The 17,406-nt window shown below is 39.0% G+C and overlaps 1 protein-coding gene across 2 annotated transcripts in view; it reads left to right on the top strand.

Annotated features, from left to right (window-relative positions):
- Positions 1-17,406, top strand: part of LOC136345505 (C3 and PZP-like alpha-2-macroglobulin domain-containing protein 8) — a 108,365-nt gene that overhangs the window by 72,363 nt on the left and 18,596 nt on the right. For both annotated transcript variants that reach the window (XM_066293863.1, XM_066293865.1), the window contains exons 4-11: positions 5,382-5,597; positions 5,650-5,775; positions 6,435-6,658; positions 10,091-10,246; positions 10,705-10,833; positions 11,832-12,007; positions 16,531-16,648; positions 16,705-16,850. In XM_066293863.1, the coding sequence (XP_066149960.1) occupies positions 5,382-5,597; positions 5,650-5,775; positions 6,435-6,658; positions 10,091-10,246; positions 10,705-10,833; positions 11,832-12,007; positions 16,531-16,648; positions 16,705-16,850 (1,291 nt within the window). The remainder of the gene's footprint in view (positions 1-5,381; positions 5,598-5,649; positions 5,776-6,434; positions 6,659-10,090; positions 10,247-10,704; positions 10,834-11,831; positions 12,008-16,530; positions 16,649-16,704; positions 16,851-17,406) is intronic.

Genomic DNA, 17,406 nt, shown 5'->3' on the forward strand with positions numbered 1-17,406 from the left:
AAAAGCTTATTGCAAAAAAAGCATAAATATTTTTCCCTGTATCAAGTGAATCTAATCAGGATCCAATCGGGAGAAGCGGCAAATTCCTGCCCTGTCATTCCTAAGGGCGCTTCACGTAATGACGTGATTTCCCAGATCAGTGAGCCGCAAAACGAGCCGGCGGCCACAGCCTGCCGGCTCGTTTTGCTCACTAACCGACCAAAATTTAATTTTCAGCTTTGAAGACCTCGGTTTTACGAAAAGTGTAAGTAAATCATTTACCGTGTACATAAATACACTGATGTACAACACATATGATAGACAATGCACCAAATGTTACGCTTCACATCGGGACCTTCATCATGCCTCTTCTACTCCCCCGACAATCCAAACATTTCAAGCAAAATTTAAACAGGGAGAGTCAAGAAGTTGAAGGATCTGACGGTAAAGGAGCAGTAAATTCAAAATGGGAGTGGCATAGAGATCTTCCAAATTGAACACCAACGGGAACTTTCAGCTTAAGGTTCGCCTACAAACAAACAGAGGAGCATCAGGGTTTCCAGGTTGCGAAATACCACATGTACATCGTTATTGATTTCCAACATATTAATTCCCCAATAAATTTTATTCCTTAGTTACCATTGTTTCAATTCAACTTCCCGTTTTTCATCTACCATCATATTTATTCATGTTGCCGTACAGAGATGCAAAGGGCACGACCTACATACGGACGATCACTCGTAACCGAGCCCCACCATACAAGTAAGGGTTAAGCTATACTCAACTTAAGCTTCGGCCACTCGAGTCCTCTCATAAGGATAATGCTAGTGTCACTAATTAAGTTTATTACAAGATCCCTCGTGGGAGGGCTGAAGGAAAGGACTTAAGTTGAGAATTACTTAAGCCTTTCTTGTGCAATCCGGCCTCATCCTTCTCCGACAAGACCGACAAAAAATTTAACTATTATTGCTCCGGTTTAATTACGGTTGTATACAGATACAACAGTATACAACCTTTTATAGGGTTTATAAATCCGTATATACATTCCGGGTGGTAATATTCGGTTCCCCAGTCAATCTTACCTCCCCTAGAACGTTGTAAAACGCGGGAGGCTTTTACGCTTCCCAGCTAACACATAAACTAGCCTGGAGTGTAAAAATTCTGAAATATGGGGCCAATTTAAGGGGCCCCGGTGAACTTTTATGAGCCAGCAGTTTGACGCTGGAGCGCTGGCTTGTCCTGAATTATGTGCCGAGACCGTATAAATTCTAATTATAATTATTATGCCCGCGTAGCAAACTAACTTTTGTTTGTTCTGTGTTAATAACTTGATGCACTTTGCCCCCATTTATTTGAGGTAGATAATTTGCTTTGTGCAGGGTTTGCTTAAGGGAAAAAAAACTATGAGAAAAATTTCGTTCCGGAGCGGGGCGCTGTAAGCGAGCTTTTCATAGACATGCTAGAGGGATAAAGCTTTCGTGATCGGCAAAGAATAGGTAGGGAACCCCTGAGGAATAACTTATCGAAGCGATGAGGTACCAAAGTACTGGAATATCCTACGGTGTATTTCTGGAAATTTCTAAAAACGGGTTCATTAAACCTTTGCCTTTATCAGAAAATTGGGGTCAAGGATAAACGATCGAGGCATTCTCTTCCTCCGAACATTTAAGCGGTCTGACAACATCATGGAAGTGTGAGTGTCTCATTTCTTTCTAGAATAATTGCTGAATATTTGACTTGCACTGTTGACACAAAGGAACCTTGTACAGTATAAATACTCATTTGCTCATTCCTATTTTCCGCTATTAATTTCGCGAGTATGTTAAAGTCACATAGAAAATACTGTTAAAGGTTTGTGGAAATTTGTGGAAAACAATGAAATTAGCTTGTTCTAGAACAATGAGTTATCGTGCTGGGGGAAATTACCTCCCTGGTAAATGAAGTATGTTAATTAAGCCATGTAGCCGGATTAAAGCGGTTAATCTGCTACGTAGACATAATAATGATAATTATTGTGTTTGCTGGGGCAGTTTGAATTAAAGTTAATGTCGGCCACGACTGCATAGGGTGCGCTACGATTATAAAACAGATATCAGAAGACTGCTAACTTCTCTAGAATATACTGTTATTGCCAGCCCGAACGCTGCGGATTAAAATAAATTCGGTTCTGGACTCGTGGATTTACTTTAAAAAGTTGTTTACTGGATGACGGAATAGCGAAAGGCAGGGGAATTTGAGTGGTTACTAGAAAAAAAAAGGGGGCACAAAAAGACAAGATAAAAGGGGATAAAACTGAAAGTGTGAATATAAATTTGAAAGGAAAAAACAAATAAAAGAAAGACGGAACGGCGAGTTTTCGAAATCAGGGGCGGAGACAAGAAGATCAAACAGCAGTAGACAGAGAATGGTAGAGAAGAAAAACTGAAAAAACATATGTTAAAGGTGAACGGTAATTATCGTTTCAACTGATGGGTTTCAGACATTGTTCCTCCTCAATATCTGGATACCTCTTATATCACCAATAATAGCTGGCGAAGTCAGTCAATTACCTGAGTCATACTCAATCTCATCACCACCATCTTCCTCCTTCCTCTTCAAGACTACCTTTCACCTCTGAATGAACGGAATGAATGAAATGAATCGAGTATTTTCAACTTCTCAATGTGAGAACCATACTGCTTGCTTCTTGTAGACACTGTGTAACACTTCAACCTGGAATATCGAAATATCTCAAAATTATAAAGAAATTTTTTGTATCAAGCTTTAATCACACTAAGAGGGAAACGTATTGGTGCTGAAGTTGATTTCCTCCCACTCGCCGTGTGGGTGGGGGTTAACTTTTTCATCTCAATCAAATCTGTAAGTTGGGAGTTGCCAAGGCAACTCCCAACTTACGGATTTGGATAATACCGCTAAAAATAAGAAAAAAACATAATTAACGAAATTCCATTCATATCTTAAATGACAATTTCCAATTTTGAAAAATTTCTATGAGAAAAACATTCTATGGTAATACAATTTGACAAATAAGCAATAACGTGGATAAAGAAGACATCTGCTTTTAAGTCTTCTGTTGCTCCACAATATAGTATTCCACTGCAGAAGAGGAAATCGAAATGGATTTTATTGCATGGGAAAGCTGGTAGGTATTTAAATAATGCTATCAACATCTGCACTCAGCGTTTTTCCGAAAGACCATGATCGCAGGCTTTTTTCCCTGATATGATTAGTAAATTCATTGATGAAGACTATAAATTAAAAAAATGGAACTCGCCCAACCACTGTATGCGGACAAAACTATCAAATTGCAGTTGGAAGTGAGGAAAAGGAAAAAATCGAGATTATCAGGAATTCCTCATATGACTGTGTAGAGAATGATGAGAATGCACAAGTTTCAACTTTATCATATCTCTTTACACCTAGCGCTACATGAGCTAAATTTTAAAAACCGTTTAGATTTTTGCTAGTAGACATCTGGACAGATAGAACTAAATTCCGACTTTTTACAATGTGTATTATCCTTGACGAGTAATATTTTACAAATTACGGTACTGTTAATACACATTATTAGAGTGTTGAAAATCTATCTACTATCAACGTATAGTGTGGAATCATTGGCAGTGAACTTATCGTCCCTCACACAATTGAAAGCAACTTAAATGCTGAAATGTATCGAAATATTTTGGAAATTAAACTTCCCATATTACTCCAGGACTTGAACTTGGAAGTGGGTCAGGACATGTGGTTTCAACATGGCGGTTGTCCAGCTCACTATTCTGCGGTGGCATGGGAAGTTCTTAATCGTAATTTTAACGGTCGATGGATCGACAGATCTAGTCCGGTGAGTTGTCCTGCTGGATCTCCAGATCTGACTTCGCTTGATTTCTTTTTGAGTCGATATCTCAGAGATCCTTTCGTAAAGAAACACCAACGACACTCGGGGATATTATTCTGCGAATTATAAACGCTTGTGGCAACATTCCAGAAGACACACTTTATAGGTGTGAAAGGTCCTTTGAAATAGAGAAAAATAAGTGCATTGAAGTTGAGCGACACCATTTTGAGCATTTACTTTCAATAAAAGCTATGCAAAAAATCACGTTTTCATTAATGCTAAAGCAGACATCATCAAACCTTTCGGTAAATTATAAGCGAAAGAGAAATTGAACTTCGTTTGACAAATTTTCTTCAGCCGGATTATCCCAATCTGTAGAAAAAGGAAGGATTGCCATTTGAAAGTTAAAAGTTAACCCTCACCCCGGCCGCAGAGGGGGTGAAGGGGAATCAGCTTTAGCACTAATACATTATTATTCTAATTATTTTAATATCCCAGGTTAATGTTACACACTGTATAAATTTTAGTCGAAATTTTAATTCCCCAATTCGCAATTATCCACAAGTTGCACAAAAATGGGTTGGTAAATTAATATTCATGAATCATTCAGGATATTTACGCCCTCTTTAAGGCTGGAATAAACCGAAACAGTATAGGGCTTTGAATGGCCATTTAAGAGAACTTGGAGGTGATTTGCATGTTCTTCAAAGGTATTTTGCATCAAGTCGTTATTAGTTTTACATCTCGAGAACCAATTTCACGATTATTGTACTTTCACAGTTAGAATGTAGCTTTCAATTACCATTTTATGTCGTTTCATAAGATTTGACTCACCTCTTAAAAGGACATATATTCAGCATAATCAGATATAGATATAGATCATAATAAGAATATTGGGGCAGTCTTTACAATCCAGCAGGTCGGCGTGGAAGCGGAATTATTCGTTAGTTAGTCTGGTACTGGTTCGCTTTGGGTCTAATGTGATATTGGTGGCACGCTATGGGTTATGATCACCAGAAAGTCACGCATCCACTGCTTTATTCTGCGTGTTCCATGTCACTTTTCAAGTCCCCGCTTAAATCTTAACGTTATGCTATCGTTTTGTGTGTCTCCACGAGATCGTACCAAATCCAAGAGTTGCCGAAGGGCATTACCCCATCGTTTGCCTTTCCTAAAATTTCTGAAAAAGCCGTTTTAACTACAACTTTTACGGCACTCCTCTGCAGTTAGATCAACCCGATTTTGAATTCCTTAACTGATTCTGGCCATTCCGGAAATTGGCCCGAACACTAATAAGTTATTTTCCTAAGTAAATGAAGTGTTCGACGTAATTTCCTTTCGGTGTTGCCTGGATTGCTAGGCGCGTCGTTATTTCCTTCTGTTTGTGCTATTAACGATTTTCCTCGAGAAACTTTCATTACTCTCCGAGAAACGTTTCTTCATTCCAGCGCCTTATGCATAATAAAATGGACATTGTCAAGTTCATTACACCTGCTCCTCGAACAATTTCTATTTAAAGATATTAAAGTGCGCATCATAACACCTCAAATTATGAAACTTCTTTCAGGGCATGGGATTATACCACTTCAAGTACCAGCAGGCGCCACTGGGACGTGTATTCTTCAAACTTTGATCAACTGCACAAAGCTGCCAGATGCCACAAGCAGCTTAGAGGAGGACGCCCACTGCGAACTGAAAAGCTCCTCTGAAATGAGAATAGTTGGAGAAGTGAGGGAGGTCATAGTGAGGCCGGCAAAGCATGCGTACAGACCTGAGGAAACCGGTAAGAATTCCACCTCTTGCTCAACGTTTCCAATTTGACGGCAATGATTTAGTGATGTTTTGGGTTTTGGCCCTTGACCACGATCTTCAAATTGCTGCAAACGCCCTTGGAACCATCAGCATCAAAGACCCACAAGACACCAAAGTGGCCATTTGGGATCAAGTGTCCCTAAACGAAGGTAAGTTTGATTTACTTGCCAAATTTGGTAGTCGCTGATTCTCTGGAAAAGGCATTTCTGCAATATCAGAGATTTTATTATTGCATATTCGTCGCAATGTTGGACCATCAAAGGGAAGCTTCAAACGATTTCGAAAATCATTTAGTCTGATAAATTGTCCATCGATTCGGGGAGATTTAAATCGCCCCAATAAGGGACTATATTCTGTAAGCTTTAAAGTCAATAAAACTGCCGCTTTTGGCTCTATTCATATTGGATATTTCGGGGACAGATGGAATCAATTTTCAAAGATGAACAAAATAGCAATTAAATCTTTGGATGTATTTGAGAAGAGAAGCTGATTTTTCTTCTTTTAATAGCCCACATTAAACAATGGGTATATAATTTCAAGAAATGTAACAATTAGGAGAAATTGTAGGGCATAGTGTAAGTGGCTCCAAATGATAAAGAATCTACATTGATTGCAGGTTCTTTAAATCTTGTTCTATTCTCCTTTACTGACGTAGCCATTGAGACGAAAATGATCTATATCTATATTGCTCATTATCTAACTACATTAATTTCAAACACGTTCTTTCCGTGAATAACGAAATCGTCTTCTTGTAGGCCATCAGGGTACACTCGACTAAAATGGTTTCGTCATAATTTTTTTTTTGCAGGTGTCATCTTATATACCCTCCCTTTAAGTCCCTTCGCCCTTACTGGACGGTGGACAATACTCGCCGAAGTAGAACAATCCCAGTTTTCTTCAACTTTTGAAGTTGCCCCAGGGATTGGCTTAGGCCCTCCTGACGTCTCGGTGGCCGAAGAACATTACGTTGAGTTAAAGTTTGGGAGCGAGATGCGCAGGCGCTATAAACCAGGATTGTCTTTCTCCGGCAAGGTAGGTGTGCTGAAGAGTTAGTTCCAGATGTGGCAAAGGGCAAAGATAACATTTTATTTTTGAGGTCAGTACTAAGCTCATCCTCGAAGAACTCATTTCAAAGATACTTTCAGATATATTCCAGGAGCACAATATTTGGAGCCTAATAAAGAATCCGCCTTACAGGAAGAACATTTTTTTAATCCTCTGGGAAGATTCGAAAATAGTTTTGCAAATGCTTCTCAATAAAAAGAATTTTAAACTTTCTTTTCTCACATTCATTTATACGTCACTGCATTGTAATCCGAGAAATGTCAAAATTTCTTTCTATATTTTTTGATTTCGTATTAATGTCGACAACAAGGGGAGTCTCTAAAGGTACTGAAGAACAATAACAATCCAAATAGGTGGGCAACAATCCTTAATTACCTGGTGCGCCACTGCAACTCGCGCCACCCTTAACGGTTATATTCCACGGTGGCTGCAAAAATATTCATTATTTTTGATTTCATTGTACACCAATTTATAATATTCACTGATTTTAATCCTATTCATATCAATATCAAAATATCCAAAATTAAATTTCTGCTAAAAAATCAAAGGTACCTCTAAAATAATGGGTGCATTACCTGGATGTGGGCCACTGTACTTTTAGGCCTTTACTCTAAAGGTAGCGTTTTATACTGGTGTCTTCGCCTTTGGCACTAGCTCTATTTAGTTTGAGTTTTTTCTGGCTGAAAACTGAGCAATGTTTTGTTAGGGTTGGTATCAGCTCATGGAGACTCTCGAGCAACCGGCAATGTCTTTATTGCATCTATGAGAACGATTTATTTACATAAAACACGCGTTAAATGACTTGTATGTAATTTAAGAGCGAACCTCCTAATATTTTACAACGGTCGGATAGCGAAAGTTCCTCCAAAGAATACATGGTCCCCGCTCTAGCGCAATAAAAACGTATTATTAGGGTAAAAGGCTATAAATTTTTGAAGTTCTTGTCCATGAATCTTTTAAATTGGTTTCGGAGCAGTAACTGTTGCATTTTCGACTTTTTCCTGAGCAAATAGCGAAGTGTGCATTAGCCTAAGGGGGTAATAACTTTTACTTTACCAGAAATTTATATCTCTATTTCGACAGCCAATTAGAAATTTTATTGCGAGCTGAAGTCCATAAACCAATTTTTTCGTGCAAGTTCTCGAAGGGTTCACCAAACTGTGACAATTCTTTTCCATTCCACACACCAGAATGGAAAATAAACATTGAAGACATTCGGCAAATAAATTTCCATTTCAAAAAGGGAAAGTCGCTGAGCACGCGATATTGAGAAATAAATGCAATAAGGGAGGGAATAGGACGTTGTTACTCGGTGAATTTTGTTTGTCGTCTCCATTTTATTCTTTCCATTGAGTTTCCTCTCGGATGGTTTAAATCAGTGCGGTAATTGATGTAGATTCTTATTTTATCTCTGTATGATATAGCCCCTATTCTTTTGGGAATATTTGCATGATTTGACTCGGTTCGTTTATCATCATATTTTTATAATATTCTGAGATAGTGCTTATAAACGGTTTTCGATAATCATTTCGAATCCTTATTTTTAGTATTACAGTGCATCAATGAAGTCCCATAATTTTATGTGAAGTCGCCCGAACTAATGCGCTAGTAATATATGAAATGTTTAAAAACACCCGGACTACACACAACTTTCTTAAAATATTCAAGCTTCCATCATTTTTCCTGAAAGGTGGAAGATACATTGCAAGCAAACGGAACGCTCTTTCGACAAGTTTTGACCAACAAGCCATAAAATAGGCGCTGAGTGAACTCAGTCCATTTAAGGCATCGAGTTCTGATGGTATAATAATGCTCCAGGAGGAACTGGAGCCATTGCTCCTATTGATAAGTAGGATGTTCACGATTAGTGTAATTCTCAACGTGTTCCTATAGCATGAAGATCGGCAAAAGTGATCCTCATCCCGAAACACGCTACTGCGGCCTCACTATAGCCTTCAAAACCGACAAGTTTGACATATTTTTTTAATGAAAAGATGGGAAACAATGATCGATAGGCAAATAACACAGGGAACGTTAAGGCGACAGCCCGTCAGCAAAGTCTAAAACAAGAGAAACTGGACAAAAAAGGCTCTCGTCGATTCAGTAAAATCCAAAATAAGGAAAGCTCTTTGAGGTGTTGATAGCACTCTTCTTCAGCAAAAGCGATGAGGCTAGCACCGACATTAGTTGCGTTGCTCGTATGGTCTGGGCTACCCCACTTCATCTGCTGAAAGATGAGCATTGCGAGATGGAAGCTTTACGGTAATTCTGGGATATCGAAGAAATCTAGGTCGAGGCCGGTTCTCCATAGGGTAGCTGGATCTCCTCACGAACTACATTTTGGAGAGACATCAGTTAGAGGGATTTCACTCACGGACCCCCACCTTGAGCACAGGCTGGCGAGGATACCGGGCAAGTTTGCCAGCAGGACCTGAAACCGAATTCAAATCGTCAGCAGGAGAATAGAATAATATGGTATCTAGACGAGAATATCTGTCAATAGATAGAATTTCACACGGGTATATACGATTCAGGCAACTTACACTCTACGGCAACGTTCATGTATTGAAGCCAGAGGCTCTGAGGTACATCAACGACTTTCGGGGTTTGCGAGGAGCTTAAGGGGAAGAGTCATATGGAAAAAACTTACGATGTGGAAACCAACTAACACTGAGATGGCCACTGGCCAGGGCCGATAATATGAATCGCTTTTTAGTTGTTCATTCAATTTTACTAAATCAATTTAGGGGAGCCCAAAGGGAGCCGCTGGCATTTTTTCTGAACAATAGTTTTTCTGGCGGGGCCAAAGTCAATGTTTCTTTAATTTACCGATTAACGCAATCGACTAAATGGTATTTTTTGTGGACATTCAGGAATTTCTCGATAATAATTCAAGTCATTTTCATCTCGAGCGAAAAACTATTTAAACTAAAATTAATCTACAGTTTTCCCAGAATTCAGTTTGCTTTATCCCGACGTCAGTTAGATTCGCAGCAAGAAAATGGAATAATTGTCCTATCAATATTGACAAAGAATCTCAGAAATGGGTATGGCACAGCATCTCGACTGGTGTAGACGGGAAGCGACTATTTGAAAAGCAGAAAGCTGTCGAGCTTGTGATATCGACTAAATAAACGAAATGGAGGAAAGATCGTAACCAGTTTAGGCCCTTGAATGTAGCTTAAAATGGCTTCTTTTTTCCTTATTTGCTTATTCTGTGTCGCTCGGATTTATCGACGAAGCGATACTGAAGTACCTGCGAGGCATTTGAGGAAGGTGCTAATATTTCATGCCGAAGCGACGTGCAATATCCGCAAACGCTTGTAGGAAATTCATAGAGCATATTATTAAATATCTTAATTCGATAGGTTTAATCTAAGTTTCAGTTTTGACTTTCAGGTCGAAGCCATGAGCACCGAAAAATCAGTAAGAGTCAGAGTAAAGGTTTACGACAACACGACATCAATTTATTCCCAAGATATCGAAATATTCAATGGAGAAGGCACCTTTGTCGTCCCAGCGATTCTTGCAGATAGCGACGTGATTCATCTGCAGGTAAAAGCTTTCACTTTCACAAAGCTTCAGCTCACGTCGACTTTTTGGAATAAAGCCCGTGTTTCATGTTCATACTAAAGATTTTTGTTGGAACCTCAAACTACAACTTCAAAGCCTCTTACGACAAACCAAGAAAAGAAAACTCGCTGCAGGGTATATGTCTAAAATTTATGACTGCAGCGACAAAAGTTATTGTTGTTTGTTTCTTCGGGGTGATTTATGTGCTAATAGGATTACAGTTCCGGAAACAAGTAAAGTAGGGCACGATAGAGCCACATTCGCCATCTTAACCAATATGAAATTAGAAATGATAAAGTGTGTTCTCAACACATATTAACAATGAGGAATCGCATCTCCACACCAAAACTCACCGGGTGGTAAGCAGTAAATTACCGTGAGAAACAGACTTCCTCCTGAGGGAAAAACGCTCGATTTCTCACAGTTTTGCTTTACTGCAGGCGGAACTGGTCTCTGTGGAGAGCAAAGAAATAGAGAGCCATTACGTCTTGGCCAGGGAACCGATCCGCAAGTGGAATTCCTCGTCGGACTGCTATTTGTTAATTGAGGGAGTTGAACACACGCTACAGGTAAGTTTCCTTCGCAGCTCGGTATAAATTATCACGCCCATTTGTTATCCATAACAAGTCAAGCCAGAAGAACCTATATCGAAAATAAAGCTAAACAAAGCCCACTCCATTATTCAATGTCCCACACACATCACCCCCAGACTTGTTATCCCATGTCTTTTACGATTTCTTTGGCTGCCTTCGGGAAAGTGTATACCTAATGACGTCGTTAACATGTTTAGACAGACGGGTCTTGTTTAGAAGAATGTGAGAATCTTGTTACGAGTTCATATATCAGGCGAAGGCTTAGTCGTCAAAGATCTCGGTTCCTTTTAGCACTCTCTCATTTTTTTTTCACTTTTTGTTTTCAGTTCCACCAGGAAGGGCTTAATTGAAAAACTTATTATAACATGCAAAAAACACAGAACACATGGCGTGAACGGTCTACAATGTATTCCGCCGTCACCCGAACGTCACTACCACTTCCGTTGATTACGTCACTTCTACCGAAAAGAGCAGAATGACTTACGTATTTTTCACGTTTCCTTCCCACATAGATTTTCTTCGTCCAACGTTTCAAATCGATGTCGAAAACATTTTGGAACGTAATTGTTAACGTTTCTGGACGTAATTTGCCAACGTTTTGACGATTTCCTGGTAGTCACGTTCCTGAATGCAGGAAGTTATTCCTATTGACGTTCCCCTCAGGTTTGAAGTGATTTCGAAAACGGCGAGAAAGTTTGATGAAAGTTTTATTTGGTTTTTCTAAGCATCTTGATGTGGCACTTTTGTCGCATTGGCACTTAAAAAGGACAGAAAATTTTATCCCGCAGCCTGTACGCAACACATCCCCGACGGGACAAAGAGAATGAAGCTCCAATATCCTTTCTTAGTTTTATTTCTTTACCTAAAAACCTTTAGCGAAAAGGCCAACAATACTCGTATAGCAGAGGCAGACGTTTGTAATTTATCAAAAGCACCAGTCTATTCATCACTGCAACATTATCTTTTGTTCTCAGCCCGAAGAGGAAGCGTACGTGACCATTCTCTCCACATGCCCGTGCGAAAAGGACGTACACTACGTCATAACGACGGATGGAAGGATAACCGATTGGGCTCAAAGGAAACACGAAGAAGTAATGCCCTTGGTCAGGTCCTCCCTGGACCCGGGATCCACCTGCAAGTTGAATTTTAGGTAAGTTCAGTGTTTACACTTGGGTGAGTCCGCTCTTAGTGTTTGAAACTAATAATTTAATAATCCGCTTAAGCTATCGGGCCCGCTAAGTGCAACCGAGACCCATTTAAAACATACGTTAGTACCCGAGGCGAATTAATCCTAGTAATCTCTCTCAAAGGGAATGAAGTGAGGGATAATCTGAGCAAACGATAAGACTAATAGAGAAGGCTTTAAAAGCCGAGCACTTAAACTCGGCCACAGTTTGCCGGCATTACCGGGAAACGTTTTGTTGAGGTGAGCAGGATTAGAAGTTTTATGTGTGAGTTGCAAGAAGGAAGGTTCAGATATTCCGACGTGTGTCCGTGCTTTTCCAGCAAGCGCACATGACACTTCATTATTTCACACTTAGTGACAGAATTCCACATGAATGAGGCCAAATTTCAGAATTGGAAAGCAGAACGATCTCTTCGAATAACGACAGAAGTTATTTACGTTCCAAGCCCGGAAAGTAGTGTCTTGCTGGGCCAGCCAAGGAAGCCTGGAGAGCTCTCATCTTTTTGGTTAGATGACGTACAACATTTTTACGAACCACTTTTACCGATTATTCGTTTATTTTCATTGGTCAATAAATAACTGAAATGCGGGATGTCTCAGAAAATAAATAAATACGAAGGTAAAACGCAGTTGTTTATGAACTAAAAACCAATAAAATGATATTTTTTAGACTTTAAGTAACGTTAAAATAGATTTTTTTAAACTCAAGTTGTTCCGCTTCAAGTGTCAACTTCAGAGTTTCAAATAGCACTGTATATTTTTTTTACGTTTTTTCGCAGAAAATATCTCTCTGAATTAATGCTGTATGACGAATTAATGTTAAAAAATGTTTTACTGAAAAAAAATTTAAATTTTGAAAAATATAAGTTATGTAACTATCTGTGTCGTCATAGGATCATCTGCTTCACTCTGTGGTCGTGTGCATGTCATTCCATCTCATCCTATTGTTCAAAAACGCCTGGCGCTGCTAGGGTTTGAGGGGGATAGGGAAATTATGCAACCTTCTACCTCCAGTATCCCTACATGTTCAATCGGTGAGAGGTCTGGAGAACGAGGTGGCGAAGGTAGCAAGTTGATTGTATTTTCTTGAAAGACGTGCATAGTCACTCTAGCCACATGTGGCCGCGCACTGTCTTGCTGGAAAACTGAAATAACAAGAGTTTCCAGATGACGCACGAGATAAGGTTCCAGGATTTCTTGGATGTAATGTTGGACTGCCATACAGCCTCCGATGAAAAGTAAAGGTGATCTGCTACCATATGCACTAGCAACCCAAACTATTACCCCAACAGTCTGATGGACGTGCTTCGGTATTGTAAATTGAGGATCCAGTCTTTCACCCCGTCTTCTTCTTACTCTTGCTCTACCAACATGCATATCCGAACAGAATCTGGATTCATCACTAAACACGATGTTATCCCATACCATATTACAATGTATTTGCTCTCTGCACCATTGCAGTCGACAATAATTTAAGATGAGGGTTAACACAAGATGGGGACGGTAGGCAATCAGTCCAAAACTTTTTATTCAGTGATAAATGGTTCGAATCCCAATGGGCCTTCCACGCTCCGCAAACCACTGATCCGGCAGCGTCCTCGACGAGACGAACCTATTTTTTAGGGCTATTATTCGAAGGCGGCCATCTTGACGTTCTGTGATTCGTCGGGATCGTCCAGTACCTCTAATTCTGCCGGTTTGCTCTTCTTAGAACCATGTCTGACACCATCTCACTATAGTGTTTACACTACGGTTCAATCTAGTGGCGATTTCTCTAAATAACCGACCAGTCTCTCGTAGACTCACTATTTGATCTCTCTCAGACTCGCTCAATTGATGAAAATTTCGCTGCATTCTGCGTCTAGGCATATTTGATTTATCTAAAAGCACTTTCTAAATATATTATTCACAAATAAATATTATTTTGCAATGATATTGTTGATATTTTATTATAATTTTTATAGTATAACAAAAACCTAAATTCCTGATAACTCGTAAACACATTGATTAATATGGCTGAAAGTTAATCGTTTTTTGTGTTCTCATATACCAACATGTATACCAAAAATTATTTAAATAAATCCATTTTTACGGAGTGTTCTCTTTTTTATGTCATGCAGTATATTATGTCGGTTTTTCCATTAAATGAACCCAATTAACAAATTTCGCCGCTATTTTGCAAAACTAGGAATACGTCTCTTTCATTTTTTTTTATTAATTTAGCAGTAAAACTCTAAAAACTCTTGCTTTTCCTACAATGTTCCGCCTTTTATGTTTTAAATAGACGAAAACATCAAGATTAGGTAAATCCATTAAATAAACTAAGGGTTTATCTATAGAAGCAGCCTATTTAAGTTCGTGTCCGAGCTTTACACAAACTTCGTTAATTATTTCAAGGTTAATTAATGCACAGCCCATAGAACTCTTTTTCATTTATACCTTAATTTATATTTAATCGATGATCACCCATTCAGTCAAATAACAGGTATAATTTCCTTTTGATTTTGATTAATGGAAATTTTCTTAAAAGTAAAAAAAATAATTCAAACAAAGGGAAGCTTGAATGGATTACATCTGATCATTCAGCCTGCTTTGAAATCCGGCATGTGAACACATTTCCTGATGTCAGACTGAATATCAACATACGGTTACGTGGGTCTGCTGAATGCAGTACGATAAAACGTTAGCCACTTGTGCAGCTTCATATTGTTTGTCAGAGACAGATTTGCATACAAAAGGGCTTAGAGACAATAGAGCTTTTCTGGGCTTTCGTGGAACGATTGACTAGTTTGGCCCTTCCAGTCACAAAAAATTCCTATTAAGATCGTCCGATTGAATATTATGGAATATAAAATATTGAGATAGAAAGAAGCACTTAAGTGTGATAGAGGCCTTTACAATGGCTATCCCCGGAATCTCCGAAACTGTCCGTAGGAGAAAGCTGCGCGTTTCAATGCTTATTAATAATCCACCTTGAAGGCAGATGTATCTGTCATGACTTTAGATGTATCCCAGACAAGGTGTGCGTGAAAAAGGTCACAAACGGTAGGTGAGAAAACTATGTGCCCGTAGAGCACGATTTTTAAGCACCTGAAGAAAAGACTACAAGCAAGTACCGAAAACAGTGGGAAGCATTTTAAGGGTCAACTATGGACACATAAGTCCGAAAATGACCCAAAGAAAAAAAAACGAATGTCGCCAAATGGAGCCTAAATAATGCAAAAAGAAACTCTATAATAGAGACAGGGAAGGAAATAAACGATCAAGCAAGCGCTTTATTAGTGAGAGGTTTGAGAAAACCAAGTCGGACTTTGCATCGATTTTCGCTATACTCTACATTAAAACACTGGATTAATCCTATCTTCACATCTGGCTAATTCAAAAACGGAGTTGAAAGGCAAAAATGAAGTTAAATCCACGTTTCACCTTTAAATGCAATCTTAGAGCAAACTTGTTTAGTAAGAAAATGTTAATTTATAATAGAGTACAAAAATTGATAAACTGTTGTGAGTTTTCACTTAGTCACTGTTGTCAGATAAATTATATAATTTCCATAAAAAATACCTCAAAAACTTAAGTAGCTACTAAGCGGCGGAGAGTGCCCGGGATGCAGAAATTCAAGCTCAACCGGATTACTGTCCGATTAAGCTCAAATCTTCGAAATAATAGACGAAGCGCATCCCTGCCCGATTATGTTAGAATCTCTAGTGCAAAAACGGCCACATTTTCGAAATCCCCGAGGAGAAAAAAATCAAAATGTCGCGACGAATTCGATATATACTTTCAAAATAAAAATAAATACTACGAAATTCGAATAGCTCCACTTACGCTTCTCGCTCTCCTGGATGATGCCCGAAGGCTTTTAACTTGTTAATTGAAACTGCAAATTTCCGGAACTAAAATAAGTTAGAATTGCTGGGAGAGCTGTCAGGTGGCGGCCAAGATAACTTTTAATAACAACTTTCCATCAAAGACATCCATTCAGAGTAGCTAGCACTTAAAATTAAATCAGTTATTACAATGTAGTCAGCGAAACAGAGAATAAAGTTGGATAATGTGATCTGTTTATCTTAGAGACAAAGTAGAAATATATACAATTGAAACTGCCTGGTAATTTTCTCATTACTATTGTCCTCAAAACAATTCCCAACTTGGCTCCTATACCTTAGAACCGTCATATAAAACTTGTGATGCGCCAAACTCCTCGTTATGTCGCGAAACTAAAACTTTCCCTGCGAAGCAGGATATTTACACTCCCCTTCGAGCGCGAAGTTGGAATGAACTTGTGTAATATGCAGGAAAGTACGAAAGGGTTCCTTCAATTTCTTAATCGTTTTAACCAGTTCGGATCCTCCAATTTTAAGTTTGCACTCAGCGCAACTTCGAAAGTAGAATTCGCTTCTACTCCCAACTAATAACCCCAATTTATCTTTTATTGGGAACTAATGTTACACAAAAGGACTTTAAATTTGTATTTTCCTTCCCAGTTTCACCGTTCAATCAGTCATGGCTCCCATTAGTCAGCTTTTGGTCTATTACGTCACTCCGCAAGGAGAGCCCATAAGTGACGTGATCAGTTTCGATGTGAAGCTGTTTAACAAAGAAGTAGGTAAAAACGCGACGGTCGTTTTGACTAGTGGAGACGAGGGTTCGTTTTCTAGGTTTCGGTCAACATCGAAGACAGAGAGTGGTGGCTCCCAGAGCAGTCAGTAGACTTGGAGATCATCGCTGAGCCTTCATCTTTGGTGTGTCTACTGGGTGGAAGGGCTGAAGCTACCAGCGACCTACGCTTTGATCCGAGGATTAGGTGAGTTTACCGTTTTCCTCTAGTCCCCATAAAATGATTTTAAACGTGCACATTAAAGCTCTAATGAACATTTCTCGCTGTCCTATAATCCAACTTTCAGATTAAACCGTTCCAAGATTTGTCTTAAAGATAAATTCATTACTTTCCAATTTCCATTTCGCAGAAATAATACGGGACATTCTAAAGCTTCCCCAATCCCTTCGCCGCCGTTAAGATTCGCGTAAATTCCAAATAATCTAAATTGCTTTGTCTGATGTGTATTTTATATAATAGGGAAGGCCTGGATGTTAATAATATTGGCAGTTGGTGATAATGTAATTCTTGTGATTGTCGGGGAATTTAATCTAGACACTTAGTGCAGAATTATCTGATACGGGGGGTCTCAGGTTCTGAGAAACGATAAGTATTTCGAAACATGTTAAACATAAAGGATCAGCTCCAACACAAACGTTTGAAGGAATCGACAGATGCGACTATACATACGGAGATCGCATTCTTTTGGGTCACAGTACATGAACGAATTTACGTTTGGTTTCTGCGACTTTTAAAGGTGTTT

The sequence above is a fragment of the Euwallacea fornicatus genome, chromosome 20, assembly GCF_040115645.1.
Source record: "Euwallacea fornicatus isolate EFF26 chromosome 20, ASM4011564v1, whole genome shotgun sequence".
NCBI lineage: Eukaryota > Metazoa > Arthropoda > Insecta > Coleoptera > Curculionidae > Euwallacea > Euwallacea fornicatus.